This window comes from Poecilia reticulata, linkage group LG11, assembly GCF_000633615.1.
Source record: "Poecilia reticulata strain Guanapo linkage group LG11, Guppy_female_1.0+MT, whole genome shotgun sequence".
In the NCBI taxonomy this organism is placed as follows: Eukaryota; Metazoa; Chordata; class Actinopteri; order Cyprinodontiformes; family Poeciliidae; genus Poecilia; species Poecilia reticulata.
The window spans coordinates 11,715,518-11,735,438 of NC_024341.1; the positions used below are offsets into that span (position 1 = coordinate 11,715,518).

Genomic DNA, 19,921 nt, shown 5'->3' on the forward strand with positions numbered 1-19,921 from the left:
TTCCTATTAACTCATGGTCTGGATTAGTTGGGAAGCAATAAAAAGAGGACAGCATGAAAAAAAGGGTCTGGCGGCTCAAGTGAAGGTAAACCTTTGGCAAACGTAATGTTATAAAGGGTGACTGCTGAGAGAGCGTGTTGATGTTTTAACACACAGAACCTGATTAGCTGATTGCGTCTAGTTTAGATTAGCTGCTCAAAAATGCGGTAGAAAATAAGAAATAAAGCCCAACGACTCTCTTGATTCCCTTACAAAATGACTCACTCAGCACTAACTTTTCATGTTTCTGACATTACATCCACAAACTTTGACATTTCATATTTGGATTTTGTGTTGTAGAACAATAAAACATTTTTTTTGCATGGCTGTAAAGTGGAAAGTAAATGACATGTAGATGGATATGGATTGAAACGCTTGAAATGTTTCAAAATAGCTTTAGCTCAACAGAATTGAGCCACAGCTGTGAAATCTTGCCACAGTTAGAGTTAGGTCTGGACTTTGACTGGACCATTCTAACGCTTGAATATGAACAAGCGAAACAAATACAGACGGACACTTTTTGTAGTTTTTAGGAGGTTATTTTCAACGACAAAATGATATCTTCTTAAATGGAGAATGCTAGATACAACGCAAGGTTTTGCGTTGTCTTTCGTTAGCAGTGTATCTTTCCTTTCATGTATATTTTATTGTAAGTAGGGCCACAAATATGTAGGGATATTTTTTTTATCCTCAAAAACTTCTTCCCAATATTAGACTTTGATAAACACAAAAAGGGTTTTGACAGAAGTTTGTATTTTTTGTTGCTGGGAATAGATTAAAAAACACATTTTCTATTCCAACACAAAGTGAGACATTTGACCCATAGAGGTAGAACACTGTACATATTTTATTTAATGAAGGTAAATGTCTGAGATCAAAACAACATGTTCCTTTCCACTTTGTTTTGTTAAAATAGTGCATGTTTAACACTGCGTCTTACCGACTTGGACGGTAAAAAGAAAAGACTTTGAGTATCCTCATGGGAAAACACACCCTCTTTAAAAAGGCTTTTACTAAAGAGCACATCATGTAAATTATTTGTGTTTTAGTTAATAAACGTAACCAAAGTGCAGAAGCTGCTTGTGGGAAAATCGAGGAAAAAAAAACAAAACATCAGAATCAGGGACTTGTCAACCAACTTTCGTGAAAGATCGTCTGTTCTGTGATCTCACCATTCTTCCATATCATTCCGGCAGACTTTTCGGCCCTGTCTTCTTCACATCAGTTTCATCGGGTAGCGCTGTTGACTTTAGGCAACTGCAACGATTTAATTCTTTCCACTTTAGTCATTCTGTTCTAGATCAATATCCATTTCTGTGACCTAAGCCTCAGCTGTCAGACCCTCAAATTTAGCTTCCATGTCACCGTGGTACACTGACGAATCTCTGATTGACTCACAGACTGTAAACGTACCCTGGTTCTGCGGTGGGAAAACGATCCTGTGCCATCAGTGCTCTGTCACCTTGCTTGACAGTTTGACAGTTTTTATGTTTTTTGGGGCTTAAATGCTGGGTTGTGCTCGCAGAATGTAGTCATGTGTATTCTGGCCAAACATCCCGAAATTTGTTCCCGCATCTTCAAAGTGTACAGTTATAGAAATCTTGTGGCGTGCAAACGTCTCAGAGTAAAAGGCTTTCTCTTGGGAACCTTTACAAAACAAACAACTCTGGTTCAGTATTCCGCAAAACTTCTGTTTTAACCCTTAGGGTCAAATTTGACCGGTTTTTGACATTTTGCAACATTAAAAATACCTTACAAAAGCATCATTTTAGTGTGCGCAGGTGATAAACTTTACCACTCTTAAATTTAACCTCAATCTATTAAAATGGACTTTAGATTCAGAGGTGAGGGTCAAACCTGGGATGATGGGGGTTTTAGGGTAGGTCAGTTTCTCACCACATTTCCTCTGGCTCCTCCAGAGAAAGGCACCTGCTACTATTTGAAGCGCTAAAAGAGGGAAAAAAATAAACTGCCTAAAAATGATTGTGTATTTCCCATGACACACGGATCGATCTTACATCTTCGATTATTCCCCGTCTTCTGAGAGATGACTCTGAGGGAAAGGAAAAGGCAGGTACTCATTTCCATGTCAAGTTGCAGGCAGTGGAAAATGTCATCTGGGTGACTCCAGAATCAGAAAATCTGACTACTTCTACAGTTCTGTCTCCTGTTACCCACACCACAAACTCTGACTGAAGTGAGAAACACGACAGGAATAAAACGGTGTATGGTAATCTTGTAGCTTATGGTCTGAGTAAATACTTCTCATTGCAAAGATCTAATGACCATGCACGATGGAGCAGTACATCTACCAGTGACTGCATGTGAGGCTAACGTCTCAATATTTTTGCAGCTCAGAATAGATTGTAAGGAGGATGAAGGAAAACTTGTTCCGATTCTGCAAATCGACCCAAAACCAGGGTGGAGACTCATCCTCCAGTTGATCGACGTTAAACAGAGATTAAAAAACATTCATGTGTCTGAATGGCCCAAAGTCCGGACCTACTGATCTGAACACCTGGCAAGATGTAAAAAAATAAATAAATAAATAAATTAAAAAAAATATATATAATATATATATAAATACATTCTCAGACACCAAATATCACCAGAGAAACACTTTTCAGAGTTGTATTTGTAAAGAAAATGTTAAAACCTGCATATCATTTGCCTTCCACGTCACAATTATATACCGCTTTATTTCATATAAAATCCCAGCAACAAACAATAAATCTTGTGGCTTTAATGTGAGAAAATTCAGGAGGTACAGAAAGATTTTACAGCTGCAAAAATTATCTTAAAACATTAGCTGGCTATCATGCACTAAATATTGAAATGGGAAGATATTTTGACTGGGGTGAACCTGGGAAGTGGAGTTAGCCCCATCGTGTATATTTTTGCTTAAATATCAATATATAAACACATAACCTGTTCATTGGTACCTTATAAAATGTGCTGTTTTTGCAGAGCAGCCATTGCTACTTACTTGGTTTAAGAATTCCGTGTGACAGAAGGGGGGAAAAAAAAACAACTAACACCTTTAGATTATTTCATGCAAATAGATCTAATCTCTCATCTCTGGAATTAAAAAAACAAACTTAAATGTTAATGAAAACCTCCCACCTGAAGTTTCTTCACAGAAATCTACCGTCACGTGTGATAAGAGAAGATTGAAGCTCCTTATCTTTCCTCTTTTAGGCAGCTTCCGATAAGCTCCCTAACTCTTAGCACCTAGCAGCTAATTAGGCTTCCCACCGAAAGGCTGGGAGATCCGAGTGTGTGGAGGCAGGGTAAAGAAAACACAGGGATCTTTAGTGCCGTCTGTCGACGCTTCATCAACCAACGCCGGCAGCTTAGCAAAAAAAAAGAAAGAAAAAAAAGAAGCAGATTAAGGTACGAAAAACACGGGAAAAGACGCGTTTATGCATAAATGAAGGTTTCTAAATGTGAGGTACCAGACCAAAACAGACATGACTGAAAATGATTTCATTTTTACCCAAACCTGTCCATAATCCTGCTGAAAGCAAGAATACAGGAGACATGTGGCATGAGAATCAGATATTTATTTTATATTTCTGCAGTTCTCTCTCAAGATAAAAACAGTCTGGAGAAAAACGTTCTCCGTCTTTACTGTGACTGTGCTGCATGGGTTATGAGCATGATCCTTAAAAAGCACTCACTTTTTAATGGAGCTTTTGTCAAAGCAGTCTGTCGGCAAGGAAGAAATCTCAGAAAGGCACATGAGGAAAATGAGTTGACTTTCATGTCAGAACTGACCAGTTTTCATCCCCGATTGTTGCCTGCCAGTGTGTTCATCTGCGGTGGTTTTGCGCCACCATCAGGCGGTGTAGCGGAACTACAACTGACTGAGAAGAGACACCATTGATCTTTTTTTTTCTGCAGGACTTAATTTAAACGTTTTAAAATTGAGCTCCTATTAAGGTCACCTCTGGAGTCTGCAATTTATTACTTCAGGGTGAACTCCTAAACATCACTCTTTTTCTTCTTCTTGGATTTTTTCGGGGTTACGTCGTCCCCTGACGGTGCATCTGTCCCGCTTTCAAGCTTCCTTTTCTTGCTCGGTTTGTCACCGAAGCCACGGTGGTTCTCCAAGGCCGAAACCTCCATTCGCTCCTCCTCTTCCTTCACGTGTTTCTCCTTTTTCTTTTTCTTCTTCCTCTCTGGAGTGTCCGAACTGTTTGTCTGCTCCGTGGATCCGTTCAGACCCGGTGGTGTCTTTGTTATCTGTTCCTCCGTCTCCTCCTCTTTGATTCTTTCTTTCTCCTTCTCCTTCTTCTTTTTCTTCTTCTTCTTGGGCGTGCCGTCGTGGGTCGTCTCCGGGGCCAGCTCTGCTTCCTTTGTTTCCGGGGCCGGCTCTGCTTCCTGTGGATCTTCCTGGTCGGCAGGAACGCTCGACTCCGAGTTCTCGCTCATAGCCATCAGCTCCTGCACCCTGTGATGCACAAAAATGAAAACACATCAGTCACAGGAGAGTGTAACGACACAAGGGAGGGGCGAACCTGCAGAATAACTTCTACTTGTTGCTTGTGTGCTTTCATCGCAGGACTTTCTACTTTTCACCATGGCTGTACTGCTGCACAACAGGCCAGACACTGCAGTTAAACCGCAGGATAGTTCAATAAATATTACTTGATAAACATTATTCCTTAAAAATGTTTTAAAGGACGTACAGATTGTTTTTCTTTTTAAATTTGATCACATGCATACAACAGGGACTGACACCAAAAACAACAAATGCAGACACTATGGTTGTGAGTTTGCTGTTTTTGCACTATTGTTTTCATACGGATATTAAGAAATGCTCAAAATATGTAGTGAAATGGGATTCATGCAGTCTAAGGCATATTTGCAGAATCTGGTATATTTAAGAACGCATATAAGACCCAGCGGAAACACTGCTTAAATTTATTGATTAAAAGTAAAAAAAAAAAAAACTCAAGTATGTTTAGTGTCAGTTTTATTACTACAATAAATTCCCAAAAATAAGGTGAGAAAATATTAAGTCCATATAAACCTTCCCTACGCTATAACTAACATTTATTTTCAGTATTAAATTTCTTCATAAAAACATGTAGAAATGTATTATTTCTTTTACTTTTTCAGTAAAGAATGACCGGACATTTTATGACTAAAAAGTTCAACATTAGTAACACAACTTAAAGCCTCTAATTTTCAATGAAAGTAACATTTACATTTACTGCATGTTTTTTTCATAAAAAAACCTGAGTTTCATCAACTCAGGCTAAAACCCGATCAGCGCAGACGCTCCATACCTGGTTCTGTCCAGCTGACCCCTGATCAGCAGCACCCCTGCGGCGTCGGCATCCAGCGTCATCACCTTGAACTCCAGCTCCGTCCCGATACTCGGCCCGCCGTCCCTCCAGGTTTCCACGGAGACGAGATTCGGTTTGGGGATGCTGGCGTTGAAGCAGCCGTGTACGAGGCAGCCCACGTGGCTCACTCCGAGTTTATTCACCTTTCCCTGCGAAGACAGAGAAAATATTCATCGTCACGGAGTTAGTGAACCATTTAGTTAAACTTAGTAAACATTATTTGGACAGACTTAGGCAAAGCAATCATATTACTGTTGGAATAAAGTGCTTTTAATATCAGTCAGTAAACAAATAGTCGTTTTTCCAACATGTCGATGGTGCTATTTGCCAACTTAAAGCCGGTTAGCTCAATTTCTCAAAACTACGATACACCGTGTTATATAAAAACTGCAATAAGACATTGTTAGCTGAATAAAAGATTCTCTGCAAGTAGAGTCTGCCTTACCAAGAGTTTCTGTCCTTTTTTGGGCTGGAAAACAATAAAGTTGGCCTCAATGTCCATGTGGATGTAGCCGCTGTCGTCGTAAATGTCTCCTTGTTGAGTCGCAATCCGGATGTTGTCATATGCTAAAGGAACTCCGTGCAGACTGGAAGAGACGGGCGTGATGACAAACTGTGTTTAATAGAGTTTAATCATCGAGCAGGACATAAACAGCCTGCTGCGCTATACCACATATTCAATTCTGATACATTTAAGGAAATTACATCATGCTGAAGGACAGCACTTTCTGCTAAGATACAATAGCATCAGGAGCAGCTCACTTATTTACAATATCATAGGACATATCAGGAAACTATATGTCCTATACAGAATGTGTCATGCTAATAAAGAGTCAGTCTGAGAAAATGTGAAGCTCTGTTGCTTCTAAACCGTTTCCTATTGCACATTTTTCTTCCACTCAACTTTTTTTTCATGTTCTTGAATCATACAGAACTCTGAAAAACCAACTCTTTTTTGACTTGCCTTCATTGTGAAATTGCACAAAAGTTTTGTGCGATCTGAGAAAGAAAACGTCTTTGTAAGATATGTTTATATCCAAAACGTCTGAAACACAAGATATCACCAAAAATGACGTTATGTATATTAGAAAATGAGAACTTCCTAATTAAATAAGCAAATCAAACAATTTCATAAATACCTATAAATATCCATCTGGATGATCGATCTCAAGTTTTTATGCATAAAAAATGCGCGTTACTTTCCTTCAGATGCAATCTTGAAAATTCTACCCCCAACTTTGACAGCGACTGTCTGATATTCACCCAAATAATAAATAAATAAAACGATCAAAATCCACAGGCACCTGAAACCCGCAGAGACCATCCTACCTCTGGGAGAACTTGAGCAGCTCGGCGTCCAGCTCCTCCTGTATCCCCGTCCTTTTCTTGTTCAGATAGACAGGAGGCAGCGCTACATGTCTGCGGTGCGTGTTCAGCACCAGGCAGGAGTACGGAGCAGACAGCAGCTCCGAGGCGGCGGCGAACGAAGGGATGGTGCTTGGAGTTCCACCCGGCGCACAGGACCCTTGACCCGGTTTGACTGGCGAGCCAGCAGCGGGTAGCTCACCGGGCATTTTCACGTGGTTTTGGTCGTCTTCGGCATGGTCCAAGTTCGCCATGCCTCATGTAAACCGGAAGACAAACAAGTACGAACTTCCGCTAAGAATCTTTCTTCAATAAAAGAGTTACTTAATTTCGGGTTGCCCCCTGTTGGTCAGGATGTGGAATGACAGCTCGGGATAACGTGAAATGAAAAGAGGAAGCGTTCAAGAAAAAAAAAAAAATCATAATCAGTCAAACCTGCATGTCAAAAAAACAAACAAACAAACAACAATACATTTAATACATGCACAAATCTGGTCTTTTGAATAACTGTCCTCTGCTATTGATTTAACTTATTTTTGTATTTCTACTCAAGCTTTCAACTAACATATGAAAGCTACATACTGCCGCAGTTAATCTAATACAGTAATTTTGGGAATAAAATAAAGCAGCAAAACTGTTCAGCGCCATGCAAAAGTATTCTCCCCCTGAGGATTTTCTGCATGGCAACAATTTCAACGTATTTAATTGGGATTTTTATGTTGTAGACTAGCAAAGTAATAGATAATTTTAAAGTCGAAGGAAAATGAAACATTATTATTAAAACTTTCAAATAATCCAAATGGCTAAATACAAACACAGGCTCCCATTCTCATTGAAGTGTCCCGTGTTTGATGCCAGATCCTGTCTCAATTTAATAAAATCAATCATGCAACCTTTTTGTACAGCAAAACAGATCTGACATATGATGGCAACCGGCTTTTCCATCTGGTATAACTGAAATGCATTCAAGATAAATCAAACATTTTTGTTATTTTGGAAAGAATAGCAGCATTTTTAATCCTGTTAGAAACTGGCACAAATACAAACAAGTTAGCTTAGCTGTTGCTAATGCAGAGCTACATACCCTGAAAGTTTTGCATCAAAAGGTGGTTCTACAAAGTATTAACTCATATGCGCACCATAAATTTACAAAGTTAGCATTTTGTCTAAGGATATAGTTGGAAAATTTTGCAAAAAAAAAAAAAATCTCCCAATTCAATCGGCTCAATTTAAAGCCTGGAAAACACCTAACTTCTGATGCAATAAGGCATTAACAAGTTTTTTTTAAATAATTTTTTTTTATTTATAAGGTCATTTATAAGGTCCAATGGATTTTTTTTGTAGCAACATCTAAAGAAACTAAACAGGCAAGCAAACTAAAAGCGTCATTGTTCAATTAGTTGCAGCTACACCATGCCCTTCGTTATGTAATCCTCAACTTGTGCTGGCCTTGATTGGACGCTCATTGATTCCGTATCACCTTCACATTAAGATCATTAGGGTGACCTGGGGTGTCAGATAGTGCAACTAGTGCACCCTTGTATGCTTACTTACACTGAGACCCATGCAGACTCTCGGGTTGAAAAATATCCTGACGCTTGGGCGCACACAGATCTAGTGTTACAGTTTTCTGACAGGGCAGCACCGCAGGAGGTCGCATGATTCAGCGTTTCTCTCTTTATCACACACACTGACTGCAGATCTGGTGCTGTCAGGGACGCGGCTCCTGTCTGTTGTCACAGTGATGAATGGTGACGTGATTTCCGAAACAGCAAGAGGTCCCAGCAGCTTCTGGAGGAAGCAGTTAACACACACAGCAGCCGTGCACACACAAACACGCACACCTCTTAGTGTACACAAAGATTCATAATTAAGTACTGAGCAGCATGATGTTGTTAGAGCAACTGAATGTCTTCACAAGAGGTTGAAGTGGTGTGTGTGTGTGTGTGTGTGTGTGTGTGTGTGTGTGTGGGGGTGTGTGTGTGTGTGTGTGTGTGTGTGTGTGTGTGTGTGTGGGGGTGTGTGTGTGTGTGTGTGTGTGTGCGTGTGCTGTTGTTTCCCATCTTGCTTTCTGAAGCATTTCCTCAAGACAGGTTTTACAGCAGCTGTAAACCAAATTTACTTTAATTGTTGAGCTTCTATCTGCTGTGGAAGGCGCGAACAGTGCCAAAAGCCAGACATGCAGGAAGGTTGCTTTTTCAACTGGGTGTTTGGTAGATACAGCAATTTTCATGAAAAATAAGTATTTACATTATTTGCTGTAAAGATTTCAACTTTTTTTCACATTTCAGAATTTTGCAGTCACTGACTCAACTGTGTGCACTGGGGTTTGAGTTAGAGGCGTCTCTGGGGGAACAACAAGGGTAGATAAATGCTTTCCACACTTTTCAGATTTTTTTATTTACGCCCCTCAAAAGTTGAAAACTGTTTATTTTTATGAATGGTCACTATTCCTTTCCAAAAATATACTTTAAAGTTGATTACAGCATGATAAAATATGAACAGATTCAGAATCAGTTACATGTGTGGGGATACATTCAGCTTAATAGATGAGACACAGTACTGGGTTTACAAGAGTGAGACATGATTTTATTGAAAAATTCTTGAAAAAAAGCACCTTAATTATTTGTTTTTAAAATAGAATAGTTGTTTTTCAACCCCTTCCACTCTATCCTGGTTTCCATTTATATCTAAGTTGGTCCAAATTTCTAAAAGGCGTCAGAAAGGTTATCTCTTTTGTGTTTTCACTGATATATTAAAGTTTTCATCAAGCTGAACTTCATTTTAAACAATGTCTGATCAGTTAAATAACTCAGTTAAAGTATTATTAGTCTAGTTCTTGAACTACAGATGATCAAATACAGTCCAGACTCAATGAAGTTTCAAACACCCATTTAACTAAGCGCCAATGTGAAGCTGTGAATCAGATATCAACTTGGACGTCATTGGCAGCAACAATTCACTCAGCTGCAATATCCCCACAGTGCTTATAAATCATTTGTAGTCTGTCAGCCACAGAAAATGCAGAGTAGTTTAGGTTTCTTCACTGCTTTTGTGCTATGAGCCGACTCTGTAAAAACAACATAGTAACTCCAGAAACTAAATACCCCTATAAAGTAATTTGAGAGTATACCGGTTTCCTCTTTGTCTCATTTTAAAATTCATTCAAAATATTAAATAAAACAAATACAGCCTCACTAGATACAAAAAAGGGGGAAAAGCGATCCAAACCTAACAGGTATTCAGGAATAGATCAAAAACAAAGTCATCAGCAGGTTTTGGAAGAACCCACAACAAAATGCAATGTACTGCAGGCCCCACATTTCTCTGTTAAGGTCAGTGTTTATGATTCAAACAAAAGAAAAAACAAAAGTAGGCAAAAACTGCACCCATAAAACATTTAAAAGGCAGAAACCAAAAGTGCAAAAAGAAAATATGTACATAGTCAAAACAACTGGATTAATCATTCCGACACTGCTGCAAAAATAAAGACAAAAATGATCAAAGACATCCTTCGTCATAGGCTAGCCATACTTTATTTAATGTAACTTTAGAAGAAGCATTATAAAAATAATTTATTATACAAGCATCGTTATATGGTACAGTAAAGTTGCTGTGTTATCATGTCAAAGCATTCCATCTTCAGACAATACATACAGTTTACTGTTGACTATCTCAGACTGCATTCATTAAACTGGTTACTAGACAGAGAGATTGAGTTAAGACAGTGAGACTGAAATTGCAGTAGCTCTTCGATACATATGGATCAGCCGCATGCTAACTTTGTGCTCGTTGTTTCAAGAGGAAAATCCGCCCTGCCTGCTCATTAACGTTAAGAGAGAGAGGTCACAAAGATGTTCACCTGAGCTGTCATCCAAACAAAAGTTCAGCATCCTTGCTTTGGTTTGAGCTGAGGATTTTTGAACCAGTGTCTGCATAATAATTCAGAAGCACGACAGCTGTCCTAATGCTGCGTTTGTCTCTCTGACAGTAGTAAGGGTTTCCAAGGTGAGAGCCCTGGTCCGCTTTGTGCATTCAGGACAGGACGGCGGGATATGTCGAGCGAGCCGCAAGCTGAACCTTCTGTCCCGCAGATAATGTTGCAGTAACCGTCTTTTTTTGGTGCGTGTGAAATCGTCAAGGTGACGGCGAAGTGTGTCCGTTGTAGGAGACCTGAGGAATGCCGTTACTGGAGTTGTCAAGGACCTCCTGAAAAGGACACACGCAGACGTATTTGACACTTATCCCAAAGATGTTTTGTTTTACCCTTCAAAGGCATTACATTTGTCTTCTTTCAGCAGTCTAGTCTTACCTTCTCGGTCATCTCGTGCGAATGATGCAGCGAGTGCTCCCTCTCCATGAACATCCTCTGCTGCTCAGAGCTGGCCAGTCGACAGGTAAGCCATGTCGATAAGGTACAGGTTGAGATCCCTGGAAAAGATGGGATGGTTTTTAGAATAAATGCACAATTCCCAGCGGAAAATTTCTTCAAGCTCTGATAACCCCTGTCTTTTTTACTTTTCTTCTTGAAGGAAAATAAGAAATGAGAATATATTCAACAATACATTGTGTGGAAGTCACACAAAATGAGATGAAACATGTCTGCGACAATGCACCAATAATGCGTCTTTTGGAAAGTTAATTTGCAAATCTTAAGTTCAGAGTGGGCATGTGATTTCCTGGTCTTGTCGGTGTGAATAGACTTGCCACATTTGCTCAGGATGCAGAGTGTTAGTCAGAGTTTAAGATGCAGAACTAGTCTAGTTAAGACGACACAAGTCGATAGATGCCAGGGAAATTTGTAGACTTTAACTTAAATTGAAAGACTTTAACTTAATGATGCTGTGGGCCTATTTTTATGACACAATTTAAAGGTCATTGCACCTTGAGTATTTTGATGCTAGACTCTTCTGTCCCATGGTGTTCTTCAAGGTTCTGTGCCTGGTCCACTCATTTTTATCAACTATATTCTCATATCAGGTCATTAGATAACCCTCTACCTGGATTATGATGTAAAGCACTTTGAACTGCCTTGTTGCTGAAATGTCGCATACAAATAAACTTGATTGATTGATTGCGCAATCTTAAACTAATACATTTAGAAAGGTACCAGTCAGGAGAAGAGTGCATAAAAAGCCAGAATGAAATCTCTGGGGTCACACAAGGCGGACTGTGGATAGGAGATGTCCTCACAATCTGAGAGATTTGAGAGTGTTTGCATGGTAGAGAGGACAAATATGACCAAGTCAAGATGTGGGGATGTTGATAGACATCTGAAGAAAAGAGCGCATCAGAGAACACTGAGGACGTTGGAAAAATGAAAGCTAAACTCTTGTGAGATGCTATAGAAAAAATATAAACGTTTGACCTCTTAGAAACATGGAATTCTACAATGTTTTGACAGCTAGTTTGCCAACAGTTATTTCCTAAAGTGCTCTACGATCACCACGACATAATTTTGCTAAAAATTGCAGTTCGCTTTAAGGTTATTGCAATAAACGTATGACTTAACTTAAATCTGTATACAAACATTTTAACACAGGCTCCAATAAATGAGGGCACTTTATTTTCTTGTATACCACCCACCTCCCCACCAATTTACAGTCGTGCACACGTCTATTGTTTCAGACTCTTTGCCAGTTGCCTTCCATTGCATCATAACATGTTGTGTCACACGGTTTCTGTTTATTTACCCAGACAAGCCAGTGTCATGGCAGCCAGGTGGATTGATTGCAATGAGTTTGGCCGTTTGTTCAGCGCCCGAACAAACTGGAAGTTGAGAATCCCGGCGATCAGGCCGCAGATGCAGCATGCTGAGAAGAGGATCATCTGGGTAAAGCACACAGACACATAAAGATTCATTTTCATGTCAGTTAATTGATATCACATGAGCAGAACGATCACTAGAGGAGCTCTGATCTGAATTATTTTCCCATATTCGACAATGGCTGTGGCAATGAGTGACGCAAATCAGACAAAATAAATGCCATTTCTCATTGGAAAATTGGATTTCTATCACAGCAGATTATATCTTCCATATTGCATAGCTTGGGAATATGCTTACATCAGTTGCTAGCTGTTGTTAGTGGGTGAGGGAGCTTGATGTTTGTTGGTTGGATTTTGTTTTGAGTATTGTCATATCAATCACTTCATATATGGACAAACCCAGTTTGAACTTTGATGGGCCAAAGCAAAACTTCAATCCCCATTTGAGATTGATATTTTCCCGAAAGACTCCAACTGGGAAATGACTGCATCTCCATTACTACTTTCAGAACAACACACTCATGCAATCATCCTTTTCATTGATTTAGAATGCATATATGTGTGTGTGTGTTTGTGTTTTGCTCCTGCACTGCAGGTATGGTCTCATTGCTCCCGGTACAGATGCCGTTAGTGCCTTTAACCGCATGCAAAAGGGCATCTCGGATTTCAGTCATTACCCGGAGAAGTGTGGAAATCGGCTGGCAGTGGTCCGGAGCCAAACCGAGCTAATGCAATCATCACCCCACAGGCAGAGGAGCGGGAGGGAGGGGAGTAATGGAGGAAGATGAAAAGGGGAAGACAGAGGGAGCGTGGACACCGAATTGACAGCGATAGTGTGACATAATAGGGGAGGCAGAAAGACATATCGGAGCGAGGAACAGGAGAGATATGAAGAGAAAGACAAAAGCTCGGGACAGACAGGGTGAGACACAGAGATGTCTCGGTTACAGCAGATCGGACTGACATTGATCCATCATTATTGCACTGCCTGCAGGAGACGGAGTCAAAGAGGAGCACAAGGACTTGGAGACACACTGGCTGTAAAAAAAAAAATAAAAAAAAAGAGGTTGAAAGAGTGACAGGAAGAGAAGAGAGGTGACTGCTTGCCTCCTCTGATTTCCTCAGATATCAGAACACTTTGTGTGTGTTTTTAAGGTCTCTTTGGTAACACTCTGTATGCTTTATATACAGTTATACACACAATTAGTTCAATAGATTTTAAAATTTGTTTTGATGAGCTTTGTTTGTCAGATTAAACACATGTTTTTCTAAATAACCTTTGAGCTGGTATCAAACATACTTTTCATTTAGCACCCAGATTTCGGTACTAAGATGTTTTTTTATGATTGTCCTCATTATTTTATCATAATTAACAGAAATAAAGACTTGAAGACATCAATCTGTGTGCAATTTATCAATAAGTCAGTGAATTTTTACTTAATTTAACTTTTCAAATTTATCAAATATCACTGTATATATTAATATATATGAGCCTTATCTAATTATGAAACGGGAGATGCATCCTGAATTTAAGAGAACTATTCTATGAGTACAATTAATCTATAAATCCTTCCTTACAGAGCTTTAAGGGGCCTCCATCTTAGTCCAACTGAAAACCTTCTGAGTGCATGTCTTGTCCGGATTTGTGAGTTTTGGAGATTCATATGACATGTTTTTCAACATTGAAGGAAGGGGGTTTTCTGTTCCCAGAGGAAGGAAGTAGAAAGAAACATGTGCATCCCTGGCACATGTTCAGCGGGTTATTTTCAGGAGCGGCCCGTCAGGATGAGAAATGGGTTGACGTGTTGGGGGATCCGAACAATTCAGTGCGCGTGAGTCAGAATTGCCAGAGATCGCAGCGTTTATTTCACTGGATGGGATTTCGTCTGCAGTCTGAGGGGTCAAACCTGGTTGAATCCCTTCAGAAACCACACATCCACATGGCCTTTTTTGTGTAAATTAAATCAGCAGCATGTCACAAATAGTAATTGCGGGTTTTGAAATACGTTTTGAAGAAGAGCTACTCAAACCGACTGGTTTCTGCCGCACGCGCACGTCGTGCATAACCTACAGCTTGCGTGGCCTTTTGACGAGTTTTGTCTTGTGTTGGAACAAGAAAAAGCTTTTGTCGTATTTAGGTCACAATCTAGAGGATAGAAAAAAAAAGAAAAGAAAAAGAAGTTAATGGGTCTTTGTGGGACAACTTTACAGCACTTACAATAAGACCTGTCCTCTTCCAGGCACACAGCACTCCACACATCCCACAGAGCAGAAACTGGGAAAAGAAGAAGAATCAAAATCTTAACACCACTAAAACTTGTATCAAGCTCCTCGTGTAAAATTACTACGATATTTTGTGGTTTTTACTCCTTTCCCCCCACAAATCCTGAAAATAGGAAAGGAGATCCCTCTCTTCCCTTGCATGTATTTTGTTTCTCCTAAAATAATGTGCAGTGGCAGAAAGCCACATTTGTCCCGGATGTAAGTAATTTAGAGTAAACTGCAGGGTGCATTATGCTGGCAGAACAAGCTCACAGAGAGACAGCTCAGCAAGCTGCGTGCTGTATTTGTTTTGCAGTGAGAATATGTGAGCTCTCCTTCGTCAACTATTATTTCCTGTGTCAAGTTCGGTCGGAGTCCCTGTTTAAAAGATTTTTCTGAAAATATGCAAACGCAAAAGAATTACCTTACTTTCAGCTAACGCTAAAGATTTGTCACTAAACTTTAATAAATCCTCTTCTTTTAGTTCCTCTGGAATTTACTGTTTTGTAAAAGAATATCTACAAAGCAATCTTATGTTTTTTGTTTTCTTTATTTGGCTCTTTCTGTGTGTGTTATGCAGCATTTTTAAAAAAATCCTAAGTTTCTCACATGCTGTATTTCTCCAAAGTAGCATGACTATTCCTTTTGTTTCACAAATATCTTTGCAAACATAGAAATAAGTACATGAAATTTCCTCCTATATATCTGGGGTCTGTACATTTTAAAACTCATACTCTTCTGAGGAATGTTTTCGGATTTAGTTTGCTCTTCAAAGAATAGAAACATTTAGAACACCTTTTACAATTAGGGGCATCCTCCTGGAGCTAGACCCAGCTTAAAGAGGTCAAGTATCTTAATGTTTTTCACCCAGGATGGTGCAGGAGACGGATGCACAGATGAGGGATTTGTCTGCAGTAAGGTTAGCCCTGCTCCGAGTTACTGTAAATGGACAACAATGACCGGTTGGATGGATTGTTTCAATACCGTAATATGTAAAACCAGTCGTTAAAATGAGAACAACTACTCTATAAGGAAAGGTCATATCCACTAATCAATTGGCGCCACACCAACTGGCATTTTAAAAGATGTGTCTCTGCAACTTAAGCTTGTCTAGGATGTCTAAGGATTTTAATTTAGTAATCAATGAGCTCCTGTTGTCCTGGATAATAGATATGACTTGACATATCTATTCTCTATTCTATTCTTTTGGCCTGCTCTCCAAAATGGGTACAACATTAACAAAAACAACAACAACGACATTCAAATAAAGCAAAAAATCTACATTAGCTGGAAAATGATTCCAAGAAAATATCTGCTCACCAAAAGCTACAGTCATCGCAGTAATTAGAAGCTCGTGGAACTTTGCCAAACAAAGCTGGATGGGACTCCAAGTTTATCCTGCCACCATGCACAATGAGGGAAATGATGGCAAAAGGGGGTGAAGAAAATCTCCAAAGGCTCACCGTTAGAGAGGTACAGCAAAGAGTGACATCTTTGGGCAACCCAGTCTCCATAACAACCATTTATTTTAAGAATTTTATACACATGTTTACCAGGGAGGCCTGTACAGGTGGAGAATGATGGAGTTTCAACAGGAATCTTCCCCTAAAAATCCTGGATAATCAACCAATTTTTTCAGTCAAATCAATCAATCAATCTCCAGGACGACTGACTCACCAGACAGCTGTAGCTCTTGAACACGTGTGTCACATTGCACAACATGTCCATCACGCAAAGTACTGCAGAGGTATGTACACTAACTGCCCTGTCTGCAAGGATTCAATCATTAGTGATATATTTTTCTTCTCACTTTTCTGATTCATAACAACAAATTATAGACTATTAGAATCTCCAGCCTGAGTTGTCCTGATTAAACAAACACATTCGTTTTAACTGCAAGGGTTAGCAGTTGTTTCATTATAGCTGAAGTAGTTGTTGCATTAATGTCTGTAAACTTCTGGGAGTTTGTCCGAAATCAAACTTTTTATCGACCAGCAGTGGCATCAAAGCAGTGATGCTGAGGGTAACGTGAGTAACAAGAGGAGACGTTCACAGAAGCCCGGGAGCATGATTGGCTGTAAAAGCTTTGACCCTCTGCAGCGCTGTGAGGACCAAGTCAAGCATGAATTAATAAAACCAATCTTTAGCTTCAGAGAAGGAGGCTAAATGGTTGAGGGAGTGCATCTCTGACAGTATGGTCAAATAGCACATACGTTTCTTTTTCTCTTTCTTTTTAAAATAATGCTAAGCACAACAGGATTACATACCAATAGAAAGTTTAAAATGTATGTTTTGATATTTGCATGTATATTAGTTGTTTGAATTAATTCATTTTTATTTATATATATTTTTTCTGTTTACTTCCGTTTCATTTTAGCGTTTGCAAGCTTAAAGTTTTAGCGTTTAACCATATCCATTAAGTGTCTATTATCTTTACGAAAAAGCCAGTAAGCTATTAAAAGCATCTCTGTTAGATAACACATTTTTAAATTTGCTTTCAAACTTGAGCAAAAATTGTATTCTAATATGTCTTTTTTCCTAGAAAGGCAAATAGTTGGAGCTCTCAACCTTCCACGCTTTCCGCGGGCGTGTGTACTTATCCACTCTGGAAGTAAACAACAGAAAAAAGTGAAGACAGCAGTTCACGTACACAGAGTCCACTCCACACCGGAGAAGCGTCGCCCTGCTGAGGCGCGTGCTCCCCACGCACCCAGATGATGCCCACCGCTCCCAAGACGATGCTCGCCACACCCAGGCCCACTTCCACCAAGGAGAGCAGGAGCAGGCTCCACAGGATCTTGCGGCTGGAGCACATCCTCCCCCGGGCATCTCTCCAGCTCCAACGGGAGGAGGCGAGCACGCGGCGAGAGAGGATCCCGCTTCTCGGCGTTCCAAAGGCGGCGTGGCTCCGCTGGTTGCGTATCCAGCGGGAAGGCGAGGGCTTAGCCGCTATTATCGGTCCGCACGGGCACGGAAAGTCATAAAGGAACTTGTAAAGGAGAAGTGGTGAACTCTCGAAAACTACTCAAAAGAGAAGAGACAGCCTCTGAGTAAAATGTTTGCGCAAATACCAGACGGTCGGTGGAAGTCCCCCCTCCCGGTTCACAGATGTGTCTGTGGCGCCGAGCGCTGTCCAAGGTACTATAGAGCCGCTGCGATCACGCGCGCACAGGAGCGCGCGCGCACGGACATCGACACACGAGGCTCAGACTATTTCTGTTTTCACAGGTGAATACAAAGCAGGACCGTAAACAAGACTTAAAGGATCTCAATCTCTGGCTCATTGAGAACCAAACCAATAATTTTACATTTTTCTTATTCTTTTTGGCAACTTCACCCAGAAACTGTTAACATTTACAAACACAGTGCCTTTAGCATTTAATTTATCCTAAACGTTTGTGTCGTGTCATGAACAGGTGACGTGAATTTGAAGTTTCTGTTCACTGAAAATATATGATTGCATTTACCTCATAGTTAATCAATATTTTTATATTTCAAGAAATTATAGTTAGTTTTTTTTTAGAAACATATTTTTTATTTTCTCTTGATGAATTGGTTTGAACATAGTGTAGCTCCTCACATGTTCAATAAAAGTCCAAATATTCCCTGTTTATTTAAACTCACAATAAGCTCATCTGTTTTTTCCCTTCAAAATTCAGGTAATACCAGAAATAAACCGTGAAACATGTGAATAAAGGAACTGATTGCGTGTGTTCAAGGGAGCATACAAACCAATCAATGATAAGTTTACAGCACAGCAAAAAAGCTATCATAATATATTCTTACATTATTGTAACAATATTGCTTCTGAGTTGTGGTTCTTTTTCATATTTAACATGAGTTACATCTTAGATGTGTGTGTAATAAAAATGCTTGTTTTTTTATCTTCACTGTAGGACAACAAACAGTAGAACAACAAAAGATAAACCCACATTGATCTTTTTATGATCAGTGTGAGTTATAGTCTGCTGGGAAAAGTGACATCAGCCTGTATCAGCACTGTGCCATCCTGTCTCTCCATAACCAAACACAAATGGGGTGCCTGTATTTCTTAGATAAGCACAGAGGAGTAACAAGGAATCCAAATCTGCTTAAGTGTGGGGATTAACTTAGCAGTGTTCATTTTTAAGATGAGGAAAGATGGAAAGTTTCCCCATGAAGAAGGGAATCAAAACAGTACAGTTATATGAAACTTTTCGGTTAATTCTTTCAAATCAAAAATGTTGTCATGTTGTGTGCCTTATTTTTTTTGTATATATGTCTATTTTAGTGCTGCAGGAGTTACCTAAGGTGAATATAAAACACGTTAAGCTTCAGGTTGGACTCCACTGTAAGTTGGCTTGTGAACAACTCAGCAGTTTACACAAGTTCTGTTGTTTTCCTTTGAAGAAAAGTAACACAGAGGTTGTCTAAATACGGTTTAAGTCTTATGGAACATTTTAAGGAATGTGGCACTGAGTTGCTTTTAATCCACAAAAACCTTAAAGACAAATTATGATGTTAAAAACAAAACTTGTTTAAACTTGGTCATTTTAACTAAATCATGTCTAAATCGATTAGACGTCTTTTGTTGGAGTTCCTGCATGCAGATGTTCCCATGGTTGCCTAAGGAATACAAATCAATCATAAATTAAAATAAATCATTTTGTGAAGTCCTAACTTTGGCATAAACATTCTGTCTTGTTTGTCAAAAGCTTGATTTATTGCAGCAGCTCCCACAGTAACTTGCTGCTGGCCAGAATAAGACGCCGCCTGAGAAGAGCAGCTTCAAATCAATAGCAGACTTGAAGAACCTCCAGAATTTTCCCTTTGCTTCCGTCAATTCACTCTCATCTGTGCTTTGTTGTTTCGACTTAAGCTAATAGATCTTGATCATAGCTGTATTTCCTGTTATGGGCCGCCGCGTTGAGGCCGTCAGTGTTGATCTTTTTGCGTGCGTGACCTAATCCATGAGCTCATTCAGATCTTCATCTGGTTATGAAGTCATAAATATCCGAATGTTTCTCTTAGCCATTTTTGCCTTTCATGCTCATCCAGATGTTCTTGTTTGTTTGGGGATTGTATTTAGTTAAATAAAGGAAGTGAATGATTCAGAGCCGTATTGCTTCTTTCTTTTTTTTTGTGAAATATAATAT

At 39.6% G+C, this 19,921-nt stretch overlaps 2 protein-coding genes across 2 annotated transcripts; both read right to left on the reverse strand.

Moving 5' to 3' along the window:
• Window positions 1-3,582: 3,582 nt before the first annotated feature.
• On the reverse strand, window positions 3,583-7,031 carry polr1f (RNA polymerase I subunit F). The gene is made up of 4 exons (XM_008421761.2): window positions 6,723-7,031; window positions 5,839-5,980; window positions 5,334-5,542; window positions 3,583-4,492 (listed from the first exon to the last, which is right to left on the reverse strand). Exons 1-4 carry the CDS (start codon window positions 7,010-7,012, stop codon window positions 4,024-4,026), a joined length of 1,110 nt encoding a protein of 369 aa, XP_008419983.2. The 5' UTR covers window positions 7,013-7,031; the 3' UTR covers window positions 3,583-4,023.
• Window positions 7,032-10,275: 3,244 nt separating this feature from the next.
• Window positions 10,276-18,173, reverse strand: tmem196 (transmembrane protein 196). The gene is made up of 5 exons (XM_008421762.2): window positions 17,437-18,173; window positions 14,743-14,799; window positions 12,452-12,587; window positions 11,071-11,189; window positions 10,276-10,967 (listed from the first exon to the last, which is right to left on the reverse strand). The coding sequence occupies exons 1-5, from the start codon at window positions 17,599-17,601 to the stop codon at window positions 10,896-10,898; spliced, it is 549 nt and encodes a 182-aa protein (XP_008419984.1). The 5' UTR covers window positions 17,602-18,173; the 3' UTR covers window positions 10,276-10,895.
• Window positions 18,174-19,921: the final 1,748 nt, after the last annotated feature.

What these genes read in the sequence shown, in the direction of transcription:
- tmem196 (XM_008421762.2), bottom strand. Translation starts at nt 17,601, where the DNA reads ATGTGCTCCAGCCGCAAGATCCTGTGGAGCCTGCTCCTGCTCTCCTTG. An exon ending in CGGTGTGGAGTGGACTCTGT is followed by an intron (nt 14,800 to 17,436) that starts GTACGTGAACTG and finishes TTCTTTTCCCAG; the next exon opens with TTTCTGCTCTGTGGGATGTG. An exon ending in CGCACGAGATGACCGAGAAG is followed by an intron (nt 10,968 to 11,070) that starts GTAAGACTAGAC and finishes TGTCCTTTTCAG; the next exon opens with GAGGTCCTTGACAACTCCAG.
- polr1f (XM_008421761.2), bottom strand. Translation starts at nt 7,012, where the DNA reads ATGGCGAACTTGGACCATGCCGAAGACGACCAAAACCACGTGAAAATG. An exon ending in AAAAAGGACAGAAACTCTTG is followed by an intron (nt 5,543 to 5,838) that starts GTAAGGCAGACT and finishes CTGTCTTCGCAG; the next exon opens with GGAAAGGTGAATAAACTCGG. An exon ending in GGTCAGCTGGACAGAACCAG is followed by an intron (nt 4,493 to 5,333) that starts GTATGGAGCGTC and finishes TGTGCATCACAG; the next exon opens with GGTGCAGGAGCTGATGGCTA.